The 18687-nt window shown below is 44.6% G+C and overlaps 1 protein-coding gene across 1 annotated transcript; it reads left to right on the forward strand.

Moving 5' to 3' along the window:
• The first annotated feature begins 834 nt into the window (after positions 1–834).
• On the forward strand, positions 835–11066 carry LOC110307042 (serine protease inhibitor A3B). Its single transcript, XM_021179252.1, has 5 exons — positions 835–913; positions 1997–2645; positions 4390–4663; positions 5597–5747; positions 10148–11066. Exons 2-5 carry the CDS (start codon positions 2009–2011, stop codon positions 10346–10348), a joined length of 1263 nt encoding a protein of 420 aa, XP_021034911.1. The 5' UTR covers positions 835–913; positions 1997–2008; the 3' UTR covers positions 10349–11066.
• The last annotated feature ends 7621 nt before the right edge of the window (positions 11067–18687 follow it).

Raw genomic sequence — 18687 nt, forward strand, 5'->3', positions numbered from 1 at the left:
TATCTGAGAGAGGCAGTGGCATCAACATGGGGGAAGCCTCTCTCTAGGCTCAAGATGTCATCGCCACCATGCTTACCTCTTGGGTTGCAGCTATCTGTCTGCTAGTAGATTTAATTGTCACAGGCATCAGTGATACACATGGAGGCAATACATGCATGTCTATAGAAACAGAACTTAGCACCTCCTAATAAGGTAATTGGTCTCTGTATGACCCTCCAAGGCTCTACTGAACTGAAATTCTTACCAACGAGCAGTCTCTGCAGACACAGACTCCTTTTAGAGTTCCTGCATTTCCTGACATAGGCAGCTTCCCTTCAGAAATCTGTGGAGAGCAGGTCTCTACTTAGAATGTGCCCATTCCTGACAGAAAGGATGGTAATACAGATGCAGTCAAAGACTTGTCAATATTGAGACATGTGATTATTGATCTGTGGTTTTCCATAAAGAAGCCAAGAAACATGGACATAGAGTTGCATTCTTTTTGAAGTGACTTGGGAAGCCCAGAACAAAAGCCAGATGCAGCTCTTCCTTGTGTTAAGTGGGTTAGGGTTGCTGCCCTGGTTTTTTGCCTTGAATGCTCACCTGGTCCATACTGACCTTTGAACTATTACAGAAACAGAAGCCACAATGAGGACATCCAGTGTTGTGTAGAAGACTCTTAGTGGTTTTGCCACCAGGAGCTGGTTCTGCAAGATAGAGCCTGTAAGTCTTTGTCATCATAAATCATTCTATATGTCCATTCCCAATCCGAGCAGAGCACAGATATTCACGTCAGCATTTCCTAAGAGGAAGGAGGAGTCCCTAGATATAAATGTGTACCAGTGTGCTTGAGTTAAAAACATTCCAGAAAGGCAGAAAACTGGCACATCGGGATTTACCTAACAAATACTAGCAGCTGGCTTTGATTCTGCAGGTAAGGCCCATAAAACCTTCTCTCTGTTGAGAATGGAAAAAGCCATCCCAGGACTGTGTGCTCCAGGCTATGACCTGGAGTCTTTTTGTTTGTTTGTTTGTTTTTTTGGGTTTTTTTTTTTGTTTGGTTGGTTTTGTTTTGTTTTGTTTTGTTTTCGAGATAGGGTTTCTCTGTATAGCTCTGGCTGTCTTGGAAATCACTTTGTAGACCAGGTTGGCCTCGAATTCAGAAATCCACCTGCCTCTGCCTCCCAAGTTCTGGGATTAAAGGCATGCACCACCACGCCCAGCTTGACCTGGAGTCTTGATTTGGGGGCAGTAAGAAGTTGTTCTTAGGTCACCCAGTATGAATAAGGGACATTTCTGCAGTGCATAACACTCTCTTCTCTTGTCTGGGTCTTCATGCCTATGGAAGTGGCAGGCACCATGGACTATGCTCCTGGAAACTGAGTAGAGAGTCCTCCTTCTGACCCTCCTCAGGGGGAATGCTTTGAGACCTTGCCTAGCCCAGGTACTGATGTAGGAGCCAAGAGGGGACAGAACTGTGACAAAGTCCCTGTGGGAGAAGGGGCATCACTGTCATGCTCACATCAGACAGCAGTCGCCCTTGCTCCCAGAAACATGCACCAGATTCAGTGCTACAAAATCTGTCCAATGTTGTTTCATTCAGTCTGGACAAGATCTTGTTGATAGGATATTGCACACATGCAAAAGAACAGGGTTCTCTGCCTTCTCATGTGGCGTTATACAAATCTAGAAAGGGACAAGAGATTATACATGTTCTGTGCCCAGCTCCAGGTTTTTCTCTTCCTTTATCTGTGACAGTGGAAAGACTGTTTACCTTTCTGGTTGCTGGTTCTCTTAAATAGAAAAATTGGGCTCTACGAGAGACTTCCTCCATGGTAGTAGGGAACTCAGGATGGAGTACTGCCGTCTGAGAGGTCAGAGCACCTCCAGTGGGAAGTCACAGAGACAGGAAGGGCAGCAGAGCAGGCCACAATGCCCACCATGTGGGAGATCTAGGAGATGCTCAGAGCACCAGCTTGTCCTCCCAGACTCAAAGAATGTTTTCTTTTCAGCCTAGAGAACAGAGAAGATGGCCTTCATTGCAGCTCTAGTGCTCTTAATGGCTGGGATCTGCCCTGCTGTCATCTGCTGCTCAGATGGCACACTAGGAATGCACAATGCAGTCCAGAAAGACCAGGACACTGGAAAACAACTGGACAGTTTAACACTGGCCTCCATCAACACTGACTTTGCCTTCAGCCTCTATAAGGAGCTGACTTTGAAGAACCCAGATAAAAATATTGTCTTCTCTCCAGTTGGCATCGCAACTGCTCTGAACTCCTTGACTCTGGGAGCAAAGGGCAACACCTTGGAAGAGATTCTAGAAGTTCTTAAATTCAATCTGACAGAAACATCTGAGGCAGACATCCACCAGGGCTTTGGGCACCTCCTACAGAGGCTCAGCCATCCAGGGGACCAGGTACAGATCAGGACAGGCAATGTCCTGTTTATTGAAAAGCACCTGCAGATCCTGGCAGAGTTTAAGGAGAAGGCAAGGGCTCTGTACCACACTGAGGTCTTCACAGCCAACTTCCAGCAGCCTCATGAAGCTATGAAGCTCATCAATAGCTATATGAGCAATCAGACCCAGGGGAAGATCAAGGAACTGGTCTCAGACCTGGATGGCAATACATCTATGGTGATAGTGAGTGATCTCCTTTTTAAAGGTGAGAGTGGTTTGTGAAGAGAGGGAGAGGATGCTGCCTTGGAACCTGTGTCCTTACACTGACCTCTGGAAAGGAGGGGCTCAGGCCTCAGAGCCTTGTGTGTAACTGTTTATTACACAATGCCCTTACTTCCCCTCTGAGAATTTTAAGATAGTGATGTAATTCCTGGGACATGTCCAACAGAAACACTGAGCTATCTTTCTAGGAAGGCTGATCTGTTCTGTGACTTGAACTTAATGACTAGCAGAATGTCACATCTTCCACTGCCAGCCCTCCTAGGTAGGCTTAATCCATGTCTACTCCCTACACAAATAACATCCCTCAGTCTGACTAGAGCAACCATTTCTAATATGCTCCTATATAAGGTATCCATCCTTCTGGATACCCTCGGTCTCCAGCAGGGTCCCGTTGAACTGAGACCCAAAGGAGCCTAGTTACATTAATCTTAAGGAGAAAGTATCATAGCCTAAAACTAGTGAAGAGCCAGCCTTGTGGGAGGTTCCTACATAGGACTTCTTCCCTGAGACTGTTATGAAATGATTTTGGCTGTGGAGAAGCAGGGTCTGGGGAAAAGTCATGAGAAAGGAGGAATGTCCCTTAGGCAGTGCTGTGTGTTAATATCTAGCTGCTTCTTGGAATTTTACTTTTATAAAATTTATATATGAAAGATCAGAATTCCCAAAACACATTCTTAGGGCAGGAAATCTGCTGGGACTTGGGCCCATGATAGTTGGAGACTCAACTGGAGACATTACAGATAAGGGTAGCTGGGGAAAATCCAGGGAACCCACACCCACCATTTCCTGCCTGATACAGACTAGATAGCAAGGTGACAGCCAAGAAACTGTTGCCTGACAGAAGTCACGATATGAATAGACACTGGTTAGATTTGGTGCTAATTAAAATTAGTCCAGGATACAGAGTTTGAAGGCTTGGACTATAGGAAGAAAATCAGGTTGACAATAGACAGAAATATAGGACAGGAGGACAGAGGACAGAAGACAGGAGGACAGGAAGGCCCCAGAGCTGCTGTTGGCAGGGGATGATGGAAACAGAGTGACAGCATGAAGGGTTAGACTGTAGGACGTGGATCTCTGAAGCTCAAGTGCTGCTTAGTGCTAGGTGGGATGTATGTCTAGGCTGCAAGATTCCAAGAGCAAGAACTTGGTTCATTACCAAGTCCCAGTGTGTATACTGGTTATGGGAAGAAAAACTAGAAATCTGGAAAAGCTTGAGCTGATATCTCTGACTGTCAGGGCGGCCATTTCCCACGTGTGCGATGTGGACTAATTATCTCTGTCTTAGCCACAATCTATGGGATTATGAACTGATCGTGATATGGAAGAACTCAGTCTCTGCTGTTTTATTTTGCCTAAAACCTGTCCCACAAGGCATTGCCTTCTAGAGATGTTTCCCCTGAGCAAGACAGGATCCTCAGCTCTCTCCTGTCTCCAGTCTCACCACCTTCACTCTAGTCTTTCTTACACACTCCACTCCAGAACCCTGACTAGGTCAGGAGCTCAAGTAGCCAGGTTGTGGATTTTAGCTTACATTTTAAACCAAATCTGGAAACTCATTGGTACAATTTTGTCCACCTTTGAGGTTTTCTCCAGTTCAGCATATGCCACTCTGAGGGACACTGTGAGTGACTGACAATGGATGGATTTCAGAAGCTAAACATACATAGGGAGGAAGTGTCCTGTTTCTGTTGCTGTTACAGTCCGACTATTTGCCTCATCTTTAGCGAAATGGAAGGTGCCTTTTGACTCTGATGACACGTTCATGGGAAAATTCATAGTGGACAGGAGTAGGCGTGTGAAAGTGCCAATGATGAAAACTAAGAACCTGAGGACACCCTACTACCGGGATGAGGAGCTGAAATGCACTGTGGTGGAGCTGAACTACGAAGGCAATGGCAAGGCCATGTTCATCCTCCCTGACCAGGGCAGGATGCAGCTGGTGGAAGCCAGCTTACAACCAAAGACCCTGAAAAAGTGGAAGAAATATTTGAGGCCCAGGTATGTGTCCTAAGGACCCAGAAATGGGTCCCTGTACTGCAGTTGTCCTGATGGCCAGTGTCTCTGTGCCTCAGTTTCTCACTTATGTCCAGTGTAGTGGTTAAAGTGTCATCAGAGGAAAGGTGGAGTTTGGTGAATTCCCTTCCTCTGTCCCAGTTGATTTTATTGGGGTTAGTGTTGCTGACAAGATAAGATCAGTTCAAATGAGGAATGAGGTTTCCTGTGTCTCTGACTGTAAATGAGAAGGAGTCTTGAACGTATCTTTGGGAGGCAGAGGAATTTATGATTGACAGGAGATGAAGATGAGTGTTCAGAATCGGCTGTGCCCTGTGTAGCCATTGCATCCCCTTATCAGTTATTCATTCCCTATTCATGCAATGGTGACTTGAAGACCTACTCCGGGCCATGCTCTGACTTAGACTCTGAGAGAGTATCGGAGAAGGATAAGCAAAAATTCTCATCCTTGCGGGCTATCTTGCAATTGAGGAAGAGACAGTAGGGGGTGAAAACAGAACTGGTCAGTATTTAATAAGTTAAAGGTAAACTCCGAATGCAGTGGTGAGGTTGAGAAGGACAAGCAAGGGTAAGGAATAAGGGAGTCTGATGCAGTGTCCAGTGTGAATAGAAGGGTCACTAGGTGATGAGTGAGGACAGGCATGACAGGGAAGGGCTGCACTATGTGGATCTAACAGGATAGCATTCTCAGTCAAGGTACAATTAGCACCAACTCAGTTTGCCTGTCCACTGTAAACACTCTCAGGCATTGATTAATAATTAATGCATTAGGAAGAGAAAAATTACTTGGTCTAGGCATGAGTGCAAAGAAGGCTCCTTTCCATAGAGTGGGCTCTCATAGAATGCTGCCCTTCAGAGATAAGTTGTGTTCATTGGGCATAGGTTCCTCTGGCTCTTCAATTTCTCTTTTATTCTCAGGAAGATAAAAGAGCTCCACTTACCCAAGTTCTCCTTATCCCAACACTACAACCTAGAAGACATCCTTCCAGAGCTGGGTATCAGGGAACTCTTCTCCACACAGGCTGACCTGTCTGGGATCACAGGAGTGAAGAACATAACAGTCTCTGAGGTAAGACAAGGAACACGGCTCATTCACTTTGAGTCCTGAATGTAGACAGTGAAGGCCATGTGGACATGTGGAGATATTCAATGTATGAGAAAACCTACATGCCTGAGATTCCTTAGGCCTGGGAGAGAGAATCATAGCCCAGATACTCCTTCTCAGAGTGTGCAGCCAGTTGCTACTTTAGCCTCTGGATTTGAACTCATCACAGAGTCAATGATGGGGAAAGTGCCTGTGCTTGGTTTTAGACCACATGGGTCCCAACCTGTGCTGTACTGCAGGGCTCTCTACAGTCCACCGCAGAGCTCTCCACAATTCACTGTAGATCATCAGCTTCTTCAGTGCAGTGCTTGGTCATTACCACTTGATCAGCACATATAATAGTAGCAGTAAAGGTAGTAACAAGGGATCAATGGCAGTTCTGATGAAAGATCTGAGAATAGGAGAGAAGATGCCCTCAGACCCTCATCACACATTCTTGGGTGCACAGCTTGTTGGTGCTTAGTCTTCTCTCCAGTGCCCACTCAGAGCCCTGGACTGAGATCTGTACCACCAGGGCATGGTAGTCTGGAAATGTGAAGCCATGCCCTGTTCCATGCTGGTGTATATCACAAGGAGGTTAGAGCAGGAGAGATGCTGAAACTTGTTGTAGAAATTATTTACTTGCACGTGAGGTTTCTATCCCACCTTAGCTATTTAATTCCTGGATGAAAAACATACACAACCTTTATATTTACAATAAGCCTTAAGCAGCACAATAGCTGTGCAGTGGCCTGGCCTCTACATTTTTAGAATCTATTTTCCTATCAATAACCCAAGTTATTACTTACTATGTTGCATCTGGGTTCTCTTAACTCCAATTGGCCAGCCAACACTGCATTGGTAGAGTTTAGCAGTTGACCATCCTGTATCCATTTGTCCTTTTTAACATCATTCTCTCTACCAATACAATCAGGGTGTTTCTTGCCCAGTGGCTAACATCCCTCAATTGAAGCAACTCCACATAGGAGCACTGATGCTCATCACCTTCCTGGAAGCAGTCTGGGACTATTGTCAGGAGCAGTCATGTCTTGTAGTGAAAAGATATTTTAATAATGAAGCAATATCTAATGCCATATTCAGTGGATCTCTAATGCTTTTGCAACCATATATCAATATATAACACAACTGAATTATTAAACATTGATTATTTTAGCTATTTACTATTTAAATAATTTTGAAAACATTTTAGTGTAATAAACTAAATTAGAATCTAATATGACCATGATTTTGACTACCTGACTCTTAGCCTGCATTACTTGATTATTTTAAACAGTTTGTAATAGAACCTATTTAAAGGACTAGGATTAAATCTTGTACTGTTAAATGAGGTACATAGGCACAGTGCCTAATAGTACCAAAATTAATTTTAAATATTGTATCAATAAACAAAGAATTATATCAATGAAAAGCTTAAACCTCTCTCAATATACAAATTCTGCACCAATGTAAGAAAATATAACTTCAATTCTGCATCAAAATATAAAGATTTCTGCCAATGTATGATTTTTGGCTGTAAAATTCTTTAAGAGTAATTTAATAACCAATCCCGATTTGTCTAATTTCTTATAGTATTACAATATCCCCCATTTTTTCAACCCCTTTTCCTTTATCTAAGGAACTAAGAGAAGAGGAAAAGAAAGATAGAAATTCCTGAGTCTAAGTTCTCTATTTGGCATCCTTCCTGTCTAAAACTATAATTATTTGTAAATTATTACTTAAAAAATGACAACATATCTATACTTCAAGCAATAACCAATCCACACACCTTAACTGAAGGGATTGGGAAGACCATAGTTTTTATATCTGCTTCCTGCTGAGTTGGGGAAAAAATTCCTAACCCAAAAGGAAACTGAAAAGTTGTTAAATCAAAATAAAGCTAGCTGTTATTCTTTGTTGTCCAGTCTCTATGTGATGAGAAATTTCAGAGCTTACATGAATTCCTGACTGAAACCGTCTGAAAACCTGGATGACCTGAGGTCATCATGGACAAGCAGCCCTTCCTGAAGTTGTTCTCGAAGCCAGTCTCTGAAAACAACATCAGTTGAGGCAGCATCAGGCAGGCAGCTGGAACAGCAGGCCATTTCAGCATCTCTGAGGGTGAATCTTGTCAGGCCTGCCCACTTGGTATTTCATTCTATAATATATGAACCTTACAACCAATATTTATTTCTAGAAGGACATTTGTATGGAATGTGCAAGATGCACATATCAGTTAAAGATGAAATTTTGCTCCTTGTTTGAGCAGGTGGAAGACAACTGTTCCTAAATAAGTTAGTTTAATTAATAACCAAGTCATAATAAATCTTCATTCATGCATATGCTGTTCCCATATAGAGGGATTAGCAAACCATGCCACCTCTTTGGTCTTCTTGATTTTTGCTTCCTGTCTGAAGCCAAGTTATTCAGAGACTCTTCCTCTATCAAATTTTATCCTTATTTTTTACTTTCCTATTGACACAACTACAGAGCCTCTCTGCTTGATCCAGCAACCCGAAGTCATCAAAAGTATAGATTGACTCAATTCAGCAGGCTCCTTTTTATTTAGGCCTCTCTACTTGACCTTTCACACAGAGGACTTGTAATACCATTATAACCACCAAACTTATAGCAACCTTCACTTTGATAATTAAAACATTTAAAACTATTATTATTATTATTATTATTATTATTACTTAGTAAGATAGGGTTTCTTTCTATCTGTGTCCATCCTTTTCCTTCTAAACATTGGGATCAAAGGCCTGGATTTATTCATTCATCCAATCCAATTAATTTCTCCCTTCTTTCCTTAAATCATGTATAGCAATTTGTTATCTCTCCCTTATTTGAGAATTAATATCACCATGGATAAATATACTTATCTCCCCCTCTCTTTATAGAAATTTAATTAGTATACATTCCCATATTTTACTTCAGTTAAATATCTTTCTACTTACTGTATAAGCCTATTTTCAGGCCTACATGTGTGTCACATGCTAGGCTCAGCAGTCCCAGTATTCCCGTGGATCCCACTTTCTAAGAACCCAGAAGCTTCCGATAGCACTGGCACCTTACATTTCCGTTCATTCTCTACACTCTTTTTTTTTTCTCTTTTTGTTTTTGTTATTGACTGTAGGAGGCAGACATCCTTGCTCTCTGACCTCTGATCTGCCTTCTTCATTGCAAAGCGGGGGCTCCTAGTATCTCAGAGGCACTTTAGAAGCCCCGGAAAAGACCTCAGGCTGGAGTCTGAGCCTGTGGCCAGCACACTGTCTGGGTCTGCCTGGTGGCACAGCTGTGCCCAGGCTTGTGCCACGAATCACAGAACTGTGTGCACCAGTTTATCACACATATTGTCCTAATCCCAAACCTGTGCTGCTTGGGAGAGAAACCACTTGACTTTGCTATGAAACCAATTCCCTATGAACAGCATATGCATAAATGAAGATTTATTATGACTTGGTTATTAATTAAACGAACTCATAAAGGGACAGCATGTGTTTTCCATTGGAGAATCACAAATTAATTTTTAAGTGAGTTTTTGCCAGATAGTGAGGTGCCAATATGTTGTAGAAATTATTGAGTCATGGCCAGAGGTCCTCAGCTGTATAGGTTTCCAAATGAAAGTCATATACAACCTTTATTTTTACAATGTCTTAAACAACATAAAGCTGGGCAGTAGTAAAGCCTCAATGCTATTAGACCCTACTTTCCCATTGATACGCTGAGTTATTACTTACTATGTTGCATCTAGGCTGCTCTTAACTCGAGTTGGACAGCCCTCAGAGCCACGTTCTCTTGATTCCGAACCCATGCTGGCTTCTCCTTCCTCCTCCTGCACATTCATCTTTCTTGTGGTTCTCCTTGAATCCCAAGCCCAAGAACCTAAATGAAAATTATGTCTCTTCTGATCAGCTATTGGCTGTCGGCATCTTCATTTACCCATCAGTAATATCTTGGGGACAGGTTCACTTAGTCTGCATGTAGACTGTCTCTTCTCTACAACAACCTAGTCATGGAGACCCACATTTTGCATTTTAATAGATAGCAAAAGACCAAACCTCAACAGAAACCTGCACTGTCTGCCAGCACACTCGCTGTTCCCTGTGTGGTTGGCTGTTGGGAGGTCACCTGTGGGGAAACGCATGGCATTGCCTACTCTTGTCCTCCTGTTGTAGTGATTGAGGGCAGCACAGATTGAGACACTGAGCAGACTGAGGGCATCTTTCATCTCACACCCTGAGCCGAGACTTGGGAACACCAGAGTTAGGGATCATGGAAGGAGCAGAGAAATTGGCCAGCAGATGAGGCCAGCACTTAGTGCTTGCTCCAGAACTCTCTCCTGCTCTCCATCATCTTCGGTGAGTGATGTGTTTCTCTCCCTACAGATGGTCCACAGCACTGAGCTGGACATGACTGAGAAAGGCACAGAAGGAGATGCCACCACAATAGTCAAATACGATTTCCTGTCTTCAAAAATTAAACCTATGTTTGTTAAATTTGAGAAGCAATTCCTGTACATTGTTTTAGAACAAGGTGATTTATGGATCCAGGTAATGGGCAAGGTTATCAACCCCTCAGAAAAGTAGAACTTCCTGAGTTGTGGGGCTTCTTTCTAAGCTAACAAATTGAGTCTCTTTGCAATTGTTGGCTTCCACCCTCTCATAGACTGTGGCATTTTTGTAATTAAACAGTGACCTTGATTAACTTTACTAGTCACACATCACATGAGCCTGTGGATGGTCTCGGTCAGGCTCCTAGTCTTCTTGGCAACACGAGCTCATCTTCCTGAGCCTTAACACAGCCTTTCTTCTGCTTCCATGTTTACTCCTCTTTACCTGCCTCTATCAAAAGCCTGGGCCCAGCAGGTTGGCCCACTCCTCAGATATGCTCTGATCATGTCTGCTTTCCACTTCTGCAGCCTTGGTGGAACTATGAAAGTTTACAGGCCAACCCATATGGACAACAGGACAAGGTACTGGACAGGAACATTCTGCCCTGTCTATTTGCAGCATCTGAAACACTTGGTGCCCAGTTTCTGCCTCAGTAATCCCCAATACAGTCTGTACCACCCACTGACCCTTGCAGGGTCTCCTGACTCTGTCCACACAGTTGGAGTCCTCTCTCCTACAGCTGTGTGGGGCCTGTTGCTCACACCAGCTCCTCTCCCCCAACACTCCTACCCAGGGCAGAGTAGTACCTTTTCTCTCAGTTCCCAGATGACCAGACTCACAGGACAGCTGGACTCCTCCACCTTCATCACCCAAAATGTAAGGGAGGAACAAATGATCAATAAACATATCCCTGTACCGAAGTGTCCAGGCAGTGTTCACTCAGCTCCCTTTATGGATGAGGAAACTGATGAACACAGAGCTTCATCTTTTTCCCATTACACACAGCAGGCCATAATGGTTTCCAAGCTCCCCGGTGCCACAGGGTATCTGATCCTGGGGCATCACAGTGTGGTTGGCAGGTAGAAGATAAGACAAGACTCTGGGTGCTTCACAGAGAGCTTGGAACAGGAGGGGAGTTATGTGCTGAGGCCAGAGGAGGAGGAAGAAGAGGAGAAGGAAGAGATGATCTGAAGATCAAGAAGAAAATTTTGTGCATGGCAAAGAATAATGGAGCCATTTCTATGATTCTGAGATGATGTTGCTTTAGCAAAAGAGCATCATAAACACTAGATGGCAAAGAGCTTGGCCCTGTAAGATCCCTCAAACATTCAGATCTATAGGGAGCTTTGCAGGGGTCAAGGGTCAATAGCTGCTCCTGTCTTGGAAATGTGCCATGAGTGGCTACAGTGCAGAGAAATGGGCAGGGTGGTGGGAATTGTCCTTGAGGGCAGCTTCTGCAAACATCAAGGACATTTGGAGAGAAGAGGGTGTGATTTAACTCAGGGGCTAAGCCAGGTTAGAGCCTAGATAGAGGAGGAGAAGAGGCCAAGGTGCATCTGGGTCAGGTGCTGGGCGGCCATGGAGAATCCCGTGAGCCTGGAAACACAGCCAGAGGCCTGCATTTAGAGGGAAAGCTGTCCATCCAGGTGGAGACACACCTGAGCTTCAAGGCTCCTCAGAAGACACAGTGACAGGTGGACCTGTGGCCAGCAGAGAATCACACACACACAGGATTTCCTTCCCTAGTGGTCACTGAGATCCCACACATATGACTATGGGGTAAGAGAAGAAGGGACTGTCTACTGACAGCAGCCAAGTTTCCCCAAAATGATAATGTGCCTGTCAGTCAAGGCCCTTAGTGACATGACACAACTGTATCCCTCCATCTGTTCTGACTTCAGCCCAGCTGTCTAAGGAGTTTGGCTTTGAATATGCCTCATCTGCCCATGGGCTGGATCTGAAACTTGTAGCCAAGTTCTGAGTCCACCTCTTACTGGAGTCTAGAACCCAGATATCAGAGTTTATTTCTCCTCATTCCCGGGCTTCTCAGTCCCTTTGCAATTACATATAGTCTAGGTGATGAGCCCTCTAAAGGGAGAGGCCCAGTGTGCAATAGAGTTATCAATGAGAAGTAGCTGTGTAATAGGGTAATGTGTGGTTCTCAAAAACACCTTGTGCCTTGTCCTTCCATCCTTGCTTCTGTCAGAAGGCTCACCAGGTTTAATATGACAACTGATTATCTTGTGATTCTGAGCAAAGTACACAGCAGAGGTACATTACATGTGGCCATACCCACACATGAATAGTCAGAGGATATCTACCATGGAGCACACCAGGAGTGAGAGGAACAGCAGTGACTGGAATGATGAGACCCATGGAGCCACTGGCCCTTCTTCCACACTTGTACTTCTGTGACCTTCTCAGCCACATCAGGAAACAAATTCACAATTCAAGCTTTGCAGAGCACGGTCTTTCCAGGTGATGTGTGGTTTGTGAAGCCTAGGAGGGCTGGAATTCCAAGCCTTCCTGTGCAGAAGTGGGAATGAAGAATGGTGCAGCATCTTGGGAGAGGTTGATGCAGCAATCTCACTGTAGGCAGGTACTCCGAGAAACAGAAAGCAAGGACATGGCAGGCACTGCATCCAGAATCCACCATGATTCTTCATAATTGGCAAAGGGCTTGTGACTCAACTGTCCCCGAACAGATGCATGGAAGAGCAGAGCTTGCTCAGGCAAACACTATCAAATGAGGGAGGTGCCATTTCCTGCTGCCCTGTGTGTGAGCCAGCCTATATGCTCAAAGAGAAAGAAGGCCAATCCAGTAGGGCCTGTGTCATGTGACCTATATACATGCAATATCCGGAACAACGGAATTCATGTACATAAAGAGTGTTCTAACGGTTGTAAGGAGCTATAGGGAGGGGAGGGTGGAGTCATTCATCAACAGGTATGGAATCTGTTCAGAAGTGACTAAAGTAATTTGAAGCTAGACACTGGAAAATCATGTCATAGGTAGATAGGTAAGGTGACAACAGAAGGCCCATGCAGAAATGAAATGTATGTCCTGAGGGGAGGTTCTCTGAGCTTTAAGGTTGTGAAAGGGCTGGGAAGCAGAGGAAAGGCCCAGCTGTAGGGGAATTTTTGTGAAGTATGGAGCAGGAGTCACCAGGCTCCACCCAGAGCATTGGCAGTGGGGAGCAGAGCTCCTCTCTGTTACCTCCAGGCCTGCTGAGGAGGACTTGGCCAGCTGCAGTCCCTCCTTGCCACTCCCCTGGCTTTGTCCTTTCCTAGTGAGGAGAAATAGAAGCACATTTTAGTATCCTTTGAAACATTCCACCTTCTGGGGCCAAGGAAGAAATATCTGACATTGAGTTTAAGGTCAGTAGTGAGGCGCTGTGTCAAAACCAAAATATAAGAAGAGGGTTGTGCACATGTGTGCACACATATATATTCACCAACACATAGGCACACATAAACACCTCAAAAATGACTCAGTGGTAGGACATTTTCTGATTGTGTGAGGCTCTGAGTTCAAATTGAAGTGCTCTCTCCAAAAGGAAAACTGTGGAAGGACCTCTGCACTGGGAGAAGTCCAGCCTGCCATCAATCTCCTACAAGCAACCTCTGTGTCAGGGCCAGGCTCACCTGCTGAATCTTTTCAGAACTTTGCAAGATTCATTTAAAACATTCACTTCAACTAAACAAGGGGCCAGTGTTTCCCAGCCAGAAAATCATGAAACAGTTCACCACAGCAGCTCAACTCCTGCATACACACACATACACACACACACACACACACACACACACACACACACACACACAGAGAGAGAGAGAGAGAGAGAGAGAGAGAGAGAGAGAGAGGAGATAAAGTGGCCTTCTCCCCTCTCTCCTTACTTCTCGCCATCTCCTGAAAAATATATTCTGACCCCAAACTTCTCATGCTTCCAAGATGCACACCAGACAGTGGGAGATGCAGGCTCACCCTGTCCTGTGACCTTCAGCATGTGCCCACACCCCCTGAGGCTCCTCCCCCTTCCCTTCCTCTATACTTCTCAGCAGAGAGGATCTTCCTCAGGGCAGCCTGCTGGAGCTCCTCATTCTGCATGTCTCTGCTCTCCTCTCTCAGTATACTTGCACTTGCCTTTCCCTCACAAAGTGCTGATCAGCCCTCTGCCACCTTCAATAGTAGAAGAGATGTAGGGCACCTGCCAGGAAAGATGCTGCCAGGAGGATGCAGGCTGCCATGCATCCTGCCATGACTGCTGACCATCCATTTAAGGAGGGGCTCAGTGGGGAATGGAGCAGCTTTTCACTGAACTTCACTGCACAAGGCAGGTTTGGCTCAAAGGTTCTGAGAGTTTGGAGCCTTGAAGAATGCATTGCCTACAACCAGAACCCTTCCCAACTTAAGTAGGAGAACATAAGCCCTTGACAGACCAATAGACTTGAGAATGTCTATCACCAGCATGGCTATACAGTAGCTACCACACCATCACAATCTCCATGCTTCTGTCCCACCTCTCAGACTGAAGACCAAAAGCCAACAACTATGGCACTTAGCCTAGCCTGTCCTCTGTATCCATAGCAGATTCCAATGCAGACCAGCAATGAATGAATGAATGCAGGAATAGATGAATGAATGCAGGCATCCATGTATGATGAACATATGAATGTTAGCATAATGACAATGAAGCCTCAGTCTTATCAGCAAGCAAGAACATGCACTGAAGCAGATGGACATGCACAGAAGAAAACATACAGGTCCTCTTAATGGAGGAGGTTCTGATGGCAAGAGGCTTCCTGCCAAGCTCAGCTTCTGACAGACCTTCTCTGGGGTCCTCCTACACAGATATGAACTAGACTCCAGAAAGCTCCAGACTGCCAAAGGTCACATGGGACAATGGCATCAGGAAATAGTTTGGCATGACAACAAGTTTTGGCAATAAGTAACCCCAACACAGAAGAAACTCTACTGCACTCCCGTTTATGATAGTGGGAAATGGAAATAGGACAGGGAAATGCCTGTGATCTGAGGCAAGGGCATGGATCCCTAGAATGAGATCCTCAAAGTTGGGTACATAAACAAGTTGGGACGTCTGTCAGGAGCTATAATGGGACAAAATAATAACTAGCAGGTGAGCTTCCTGAGATGGTCTGCTTTGGATTAATCCAAGACAGATTTGCTTTTATACACAAAGCTTATGATAATTCATTTTAGGAAACATTCCTGCTATTAATAAGCTTTCCCTGTTATTATTAAACATATATAACTATGACTAAGTTTTAGCCCACCTCTTTTGCGCAGATTTATGCAGATAGCTGAAGATGCACTGCCTTGTAGTGATGCTATATGGACAAATAGATGACTTCCTAAGTCTTAATGATACTCCTACAAGAATTCCTAAAATTATATCAGTGATTATTAAGCTCTTTTTTAGTGGGACTGCTATTGGGTCCTTTTCTGATAGTCAAAACTGAAATGAGAACTCTGTCAGTCTCCCAAGTGTCATCAGTTAATTGCTCTTAGATGGTAACCAGACTTTCTCCTACTCAGAACACATTCCAAGAGGTTGTAAAACAATTAACCAAAGGACATAAAAAGTGAACTAATGATTTATTATAGGTGCTAGGACCAAAGATAAAATATTAACTGGGTTTTTCTATGTAAAACTTCATGAATAACTTAGTTATGGTTTTCAATTTTTAATGAACCTGTGGAGCTGAGACAGATGATGGATGCTTAGCCAGATAATTACTCCTAATCGATATGCTTGTAAGCATTCCCTGTTCTAAGCTTCTATTTCAATTTATGATTTGACGTTTTGTGTGAACTTGTGATGAACTTTTTAACAAGTGCTCATGTATTTTGAAAGATGTATAAGTACTGAGGACAAAGAGATGAGAAAAGAGGGAAGAAAAATTTTCCATTTCCCTGCTTAGAGTAGAATTTTTCCCTTGCCCCCTGCTTAGGATCTTTCCACTTTCCCCCTTTTCCTCAGATACATTTAATAGGAAACATTTTATAACTTAGTAATAAATACTATACTCATTTTTCAAAGTATTCCCCCCCTTTTTTCTGAGAGTTCCAACAAGCAGGCTGAAAGTTAGAGATGTGTGGTTCCTGCTAAGGAAGAACAAAGGCCACATTTCTTAATCCTCCACTATTAGGGTACAGGTATTGATCACCTAAGCCAGCAGCCTTTTACCCTCAGAAAGAGCAAGAAAGATTTTAGGATTGTTTTATACATTATCATCAGCATTTCAGTACAGTTAGAGAGCTAGAATGACCAGAGACCCTCAGACTTTAAAGCTACACCACAGCCCTACTCTGTGTCCCCCAATGCCATGTCTCTTACCCTCTTAGGGCCAGGAGACTCCTGGTACCTTCCCACTGTTGACTTATTATAAAATGGATATTCAGGATGTAGACACCGCTTAGCCATGCAGGAAGTTCCCAGGTAATCAACCTCAGTGAATGGCACTGTTTTCAGGCACATATCTTCCCCCACCAAGACTGTTACCTTGATTGAATATTGGGTTGCACCCTGTTGAGGGTTCATCACCAAGGCAACAACTGATGGACAAGAGAGGAGAAACCCTCAATGCCCAGGGAGGGAGGAGAAGTAAACACTGACATCTAGGTCCTAGACTGAAGTCCTAGTCCCTATATGGACTCAGATTTTCCCACAAGTTCCAGAACCAGCCCATCAACAGAAGGAGATGCATTTAGAACCAGGGTCCTGAGACATGCAGGCTGCATCCAGGAAGGATGGAGGGATATAGTTTGGAATTGTCAGCATGTGGTGTCCCAGTCTTAGGGTGATGCCTAAAAGACACATTGGGAAGACTGTTGGGACATTTGATTGCTTCAATAGATGAGCCATCTTCTCCCATCTCATGGCCATCAGGGAAGGGTAGCTGATTGCTCACTAGGGATTGGGGTCCTGAGTGTGGCTCACCAGGGTCCAATTCTCTGATGACCTCATGTCCACTGCTCAATGAGTGTTCTCAGGAGTCTCAAGTCTCACCCTGAATGTATAGCTGTCCTTCTCCATGTACACCACTGGCTATGTTTCCAGGCCCAGAGAATTCTCCATGAACAGCAGGTGCCCCGCTGGGAAGCACCTTGACCTCCTCTCCTCCTCCATGGAGACAGCAAGCCAGCTCATCCCTAGAGCTGAATCATCCACTCTCCTCTCCAGCTGAACCTGATGTTCCCAGAGACTGCCCTCAATGGCAACCTTCACCTCTCACAACTCAGTTCTCTGTAACTCTGTATAGAGTACCTTTCCCAAGCGAGAAACTTTGTCTAACCCCTCCTATGTTCCTCATGGCTCTGATTATTCCAGAATCCTCAAGGAGCCAGGCTCTTTGCCATTCTGTGACCACTCCTACCTTTTCTACTTCACCATTCTGTTGTCCCAGAAATCCATCTTCTCTCAGATCCTTAGAAATGGCTCCATTGTTCTTTGCCCTGCCCAAAATATTCTCTCTGGTTATCTGAGCACCTTCTCATCCCCCTCACATCCATCTTAGCAGAAATGTCACCTGATCCATGGACCATTTGGTTCTTCTCTGGGAAATATCAGAGCCCTGTTTCATCATCCACCTGGAAACCATAGTGACACCTCATAAACAGAGTCACAACATGGAGGAGGCTGTTCCTCTGGCACTTGGAAGAGCGTCCCGCAAGCCAAAATGTCTACTTGAGTGGTCATGGGGGAAACAACTAATTTTCCCTCTGCCTCAGTTTCCTCTTCCATAGAAGGGACTGTTAATAGGATATAGGTCAGAGGGCCATCAGAGGAGTCACAGAATGAGTGACAATCTCTACTACTATGTTGTCACTAGAGGCAACCCCTTCCAACAGGAGCTGAGAGAACACTGCCTGGGCACTTTCTGTGCAGGTAATGTTTATTGATCCTTTCCTCCTGCCTCCTAGTTTGGTTGTTGGTGTTCATCTTTTGTGTGAGGTTGGTCATCTGAGATCTTAGAGAGAGGCTGAGTAGGAGTGCCAGGGGGAGAGGAGCTGCTCTGAACCCCCATCCCATGCAGCTGCAGGAATTTGGACTACAACTCTGTGCCAGATATTGGCAAGGTCAGGGGACCCTGCAAGGGGCACTGAGTGGCAAAGCCTGCAGAGGGAAAGCATGACCTAAGAGCATGGCACCAGGTCTTCTCAGATGCTGGAATGGCATTCAGTGCAGCAGGTTCCCCTTTCAGTTCTGGGCCTGATTCTCATGGATTGGCAAAGAGGCTTTCATGGTCCCATCAAGACTGTGCAAGCAGATGTGCTCAGAGCCTATACTGGAACTCTGTGTATTTGCCAATGCCTAGGTTTGGGGTACAGATACATAAAGAGGAGTCACCAGGTGTACTGGCTGGTTTTGTGTGTCAACTTGACACAGCTGGAGTTATCACAGAGAAAGGAGCTTCATTTGAGGAAATGCCTCCATGAGATCCAACTGTAAGGCATTTTCTCAATTAGTGATCAAGGGGGAAAGGCCCCTTGTGGGTGGGATCATCCCTGGGCT

This window comes from Mus caroli, chromosome 12 (assembly GCF_900094665.2).
Source record: "Mus caroli chromosome 12, CAROLI_EIJ_v1.1, whole genome shotgun sequence".
Lineage (NCBI taxonomy): Eukaryota > Metazoa > Chordata > Mammalia > Rodentia > Muridae > Mus > Mus caroli.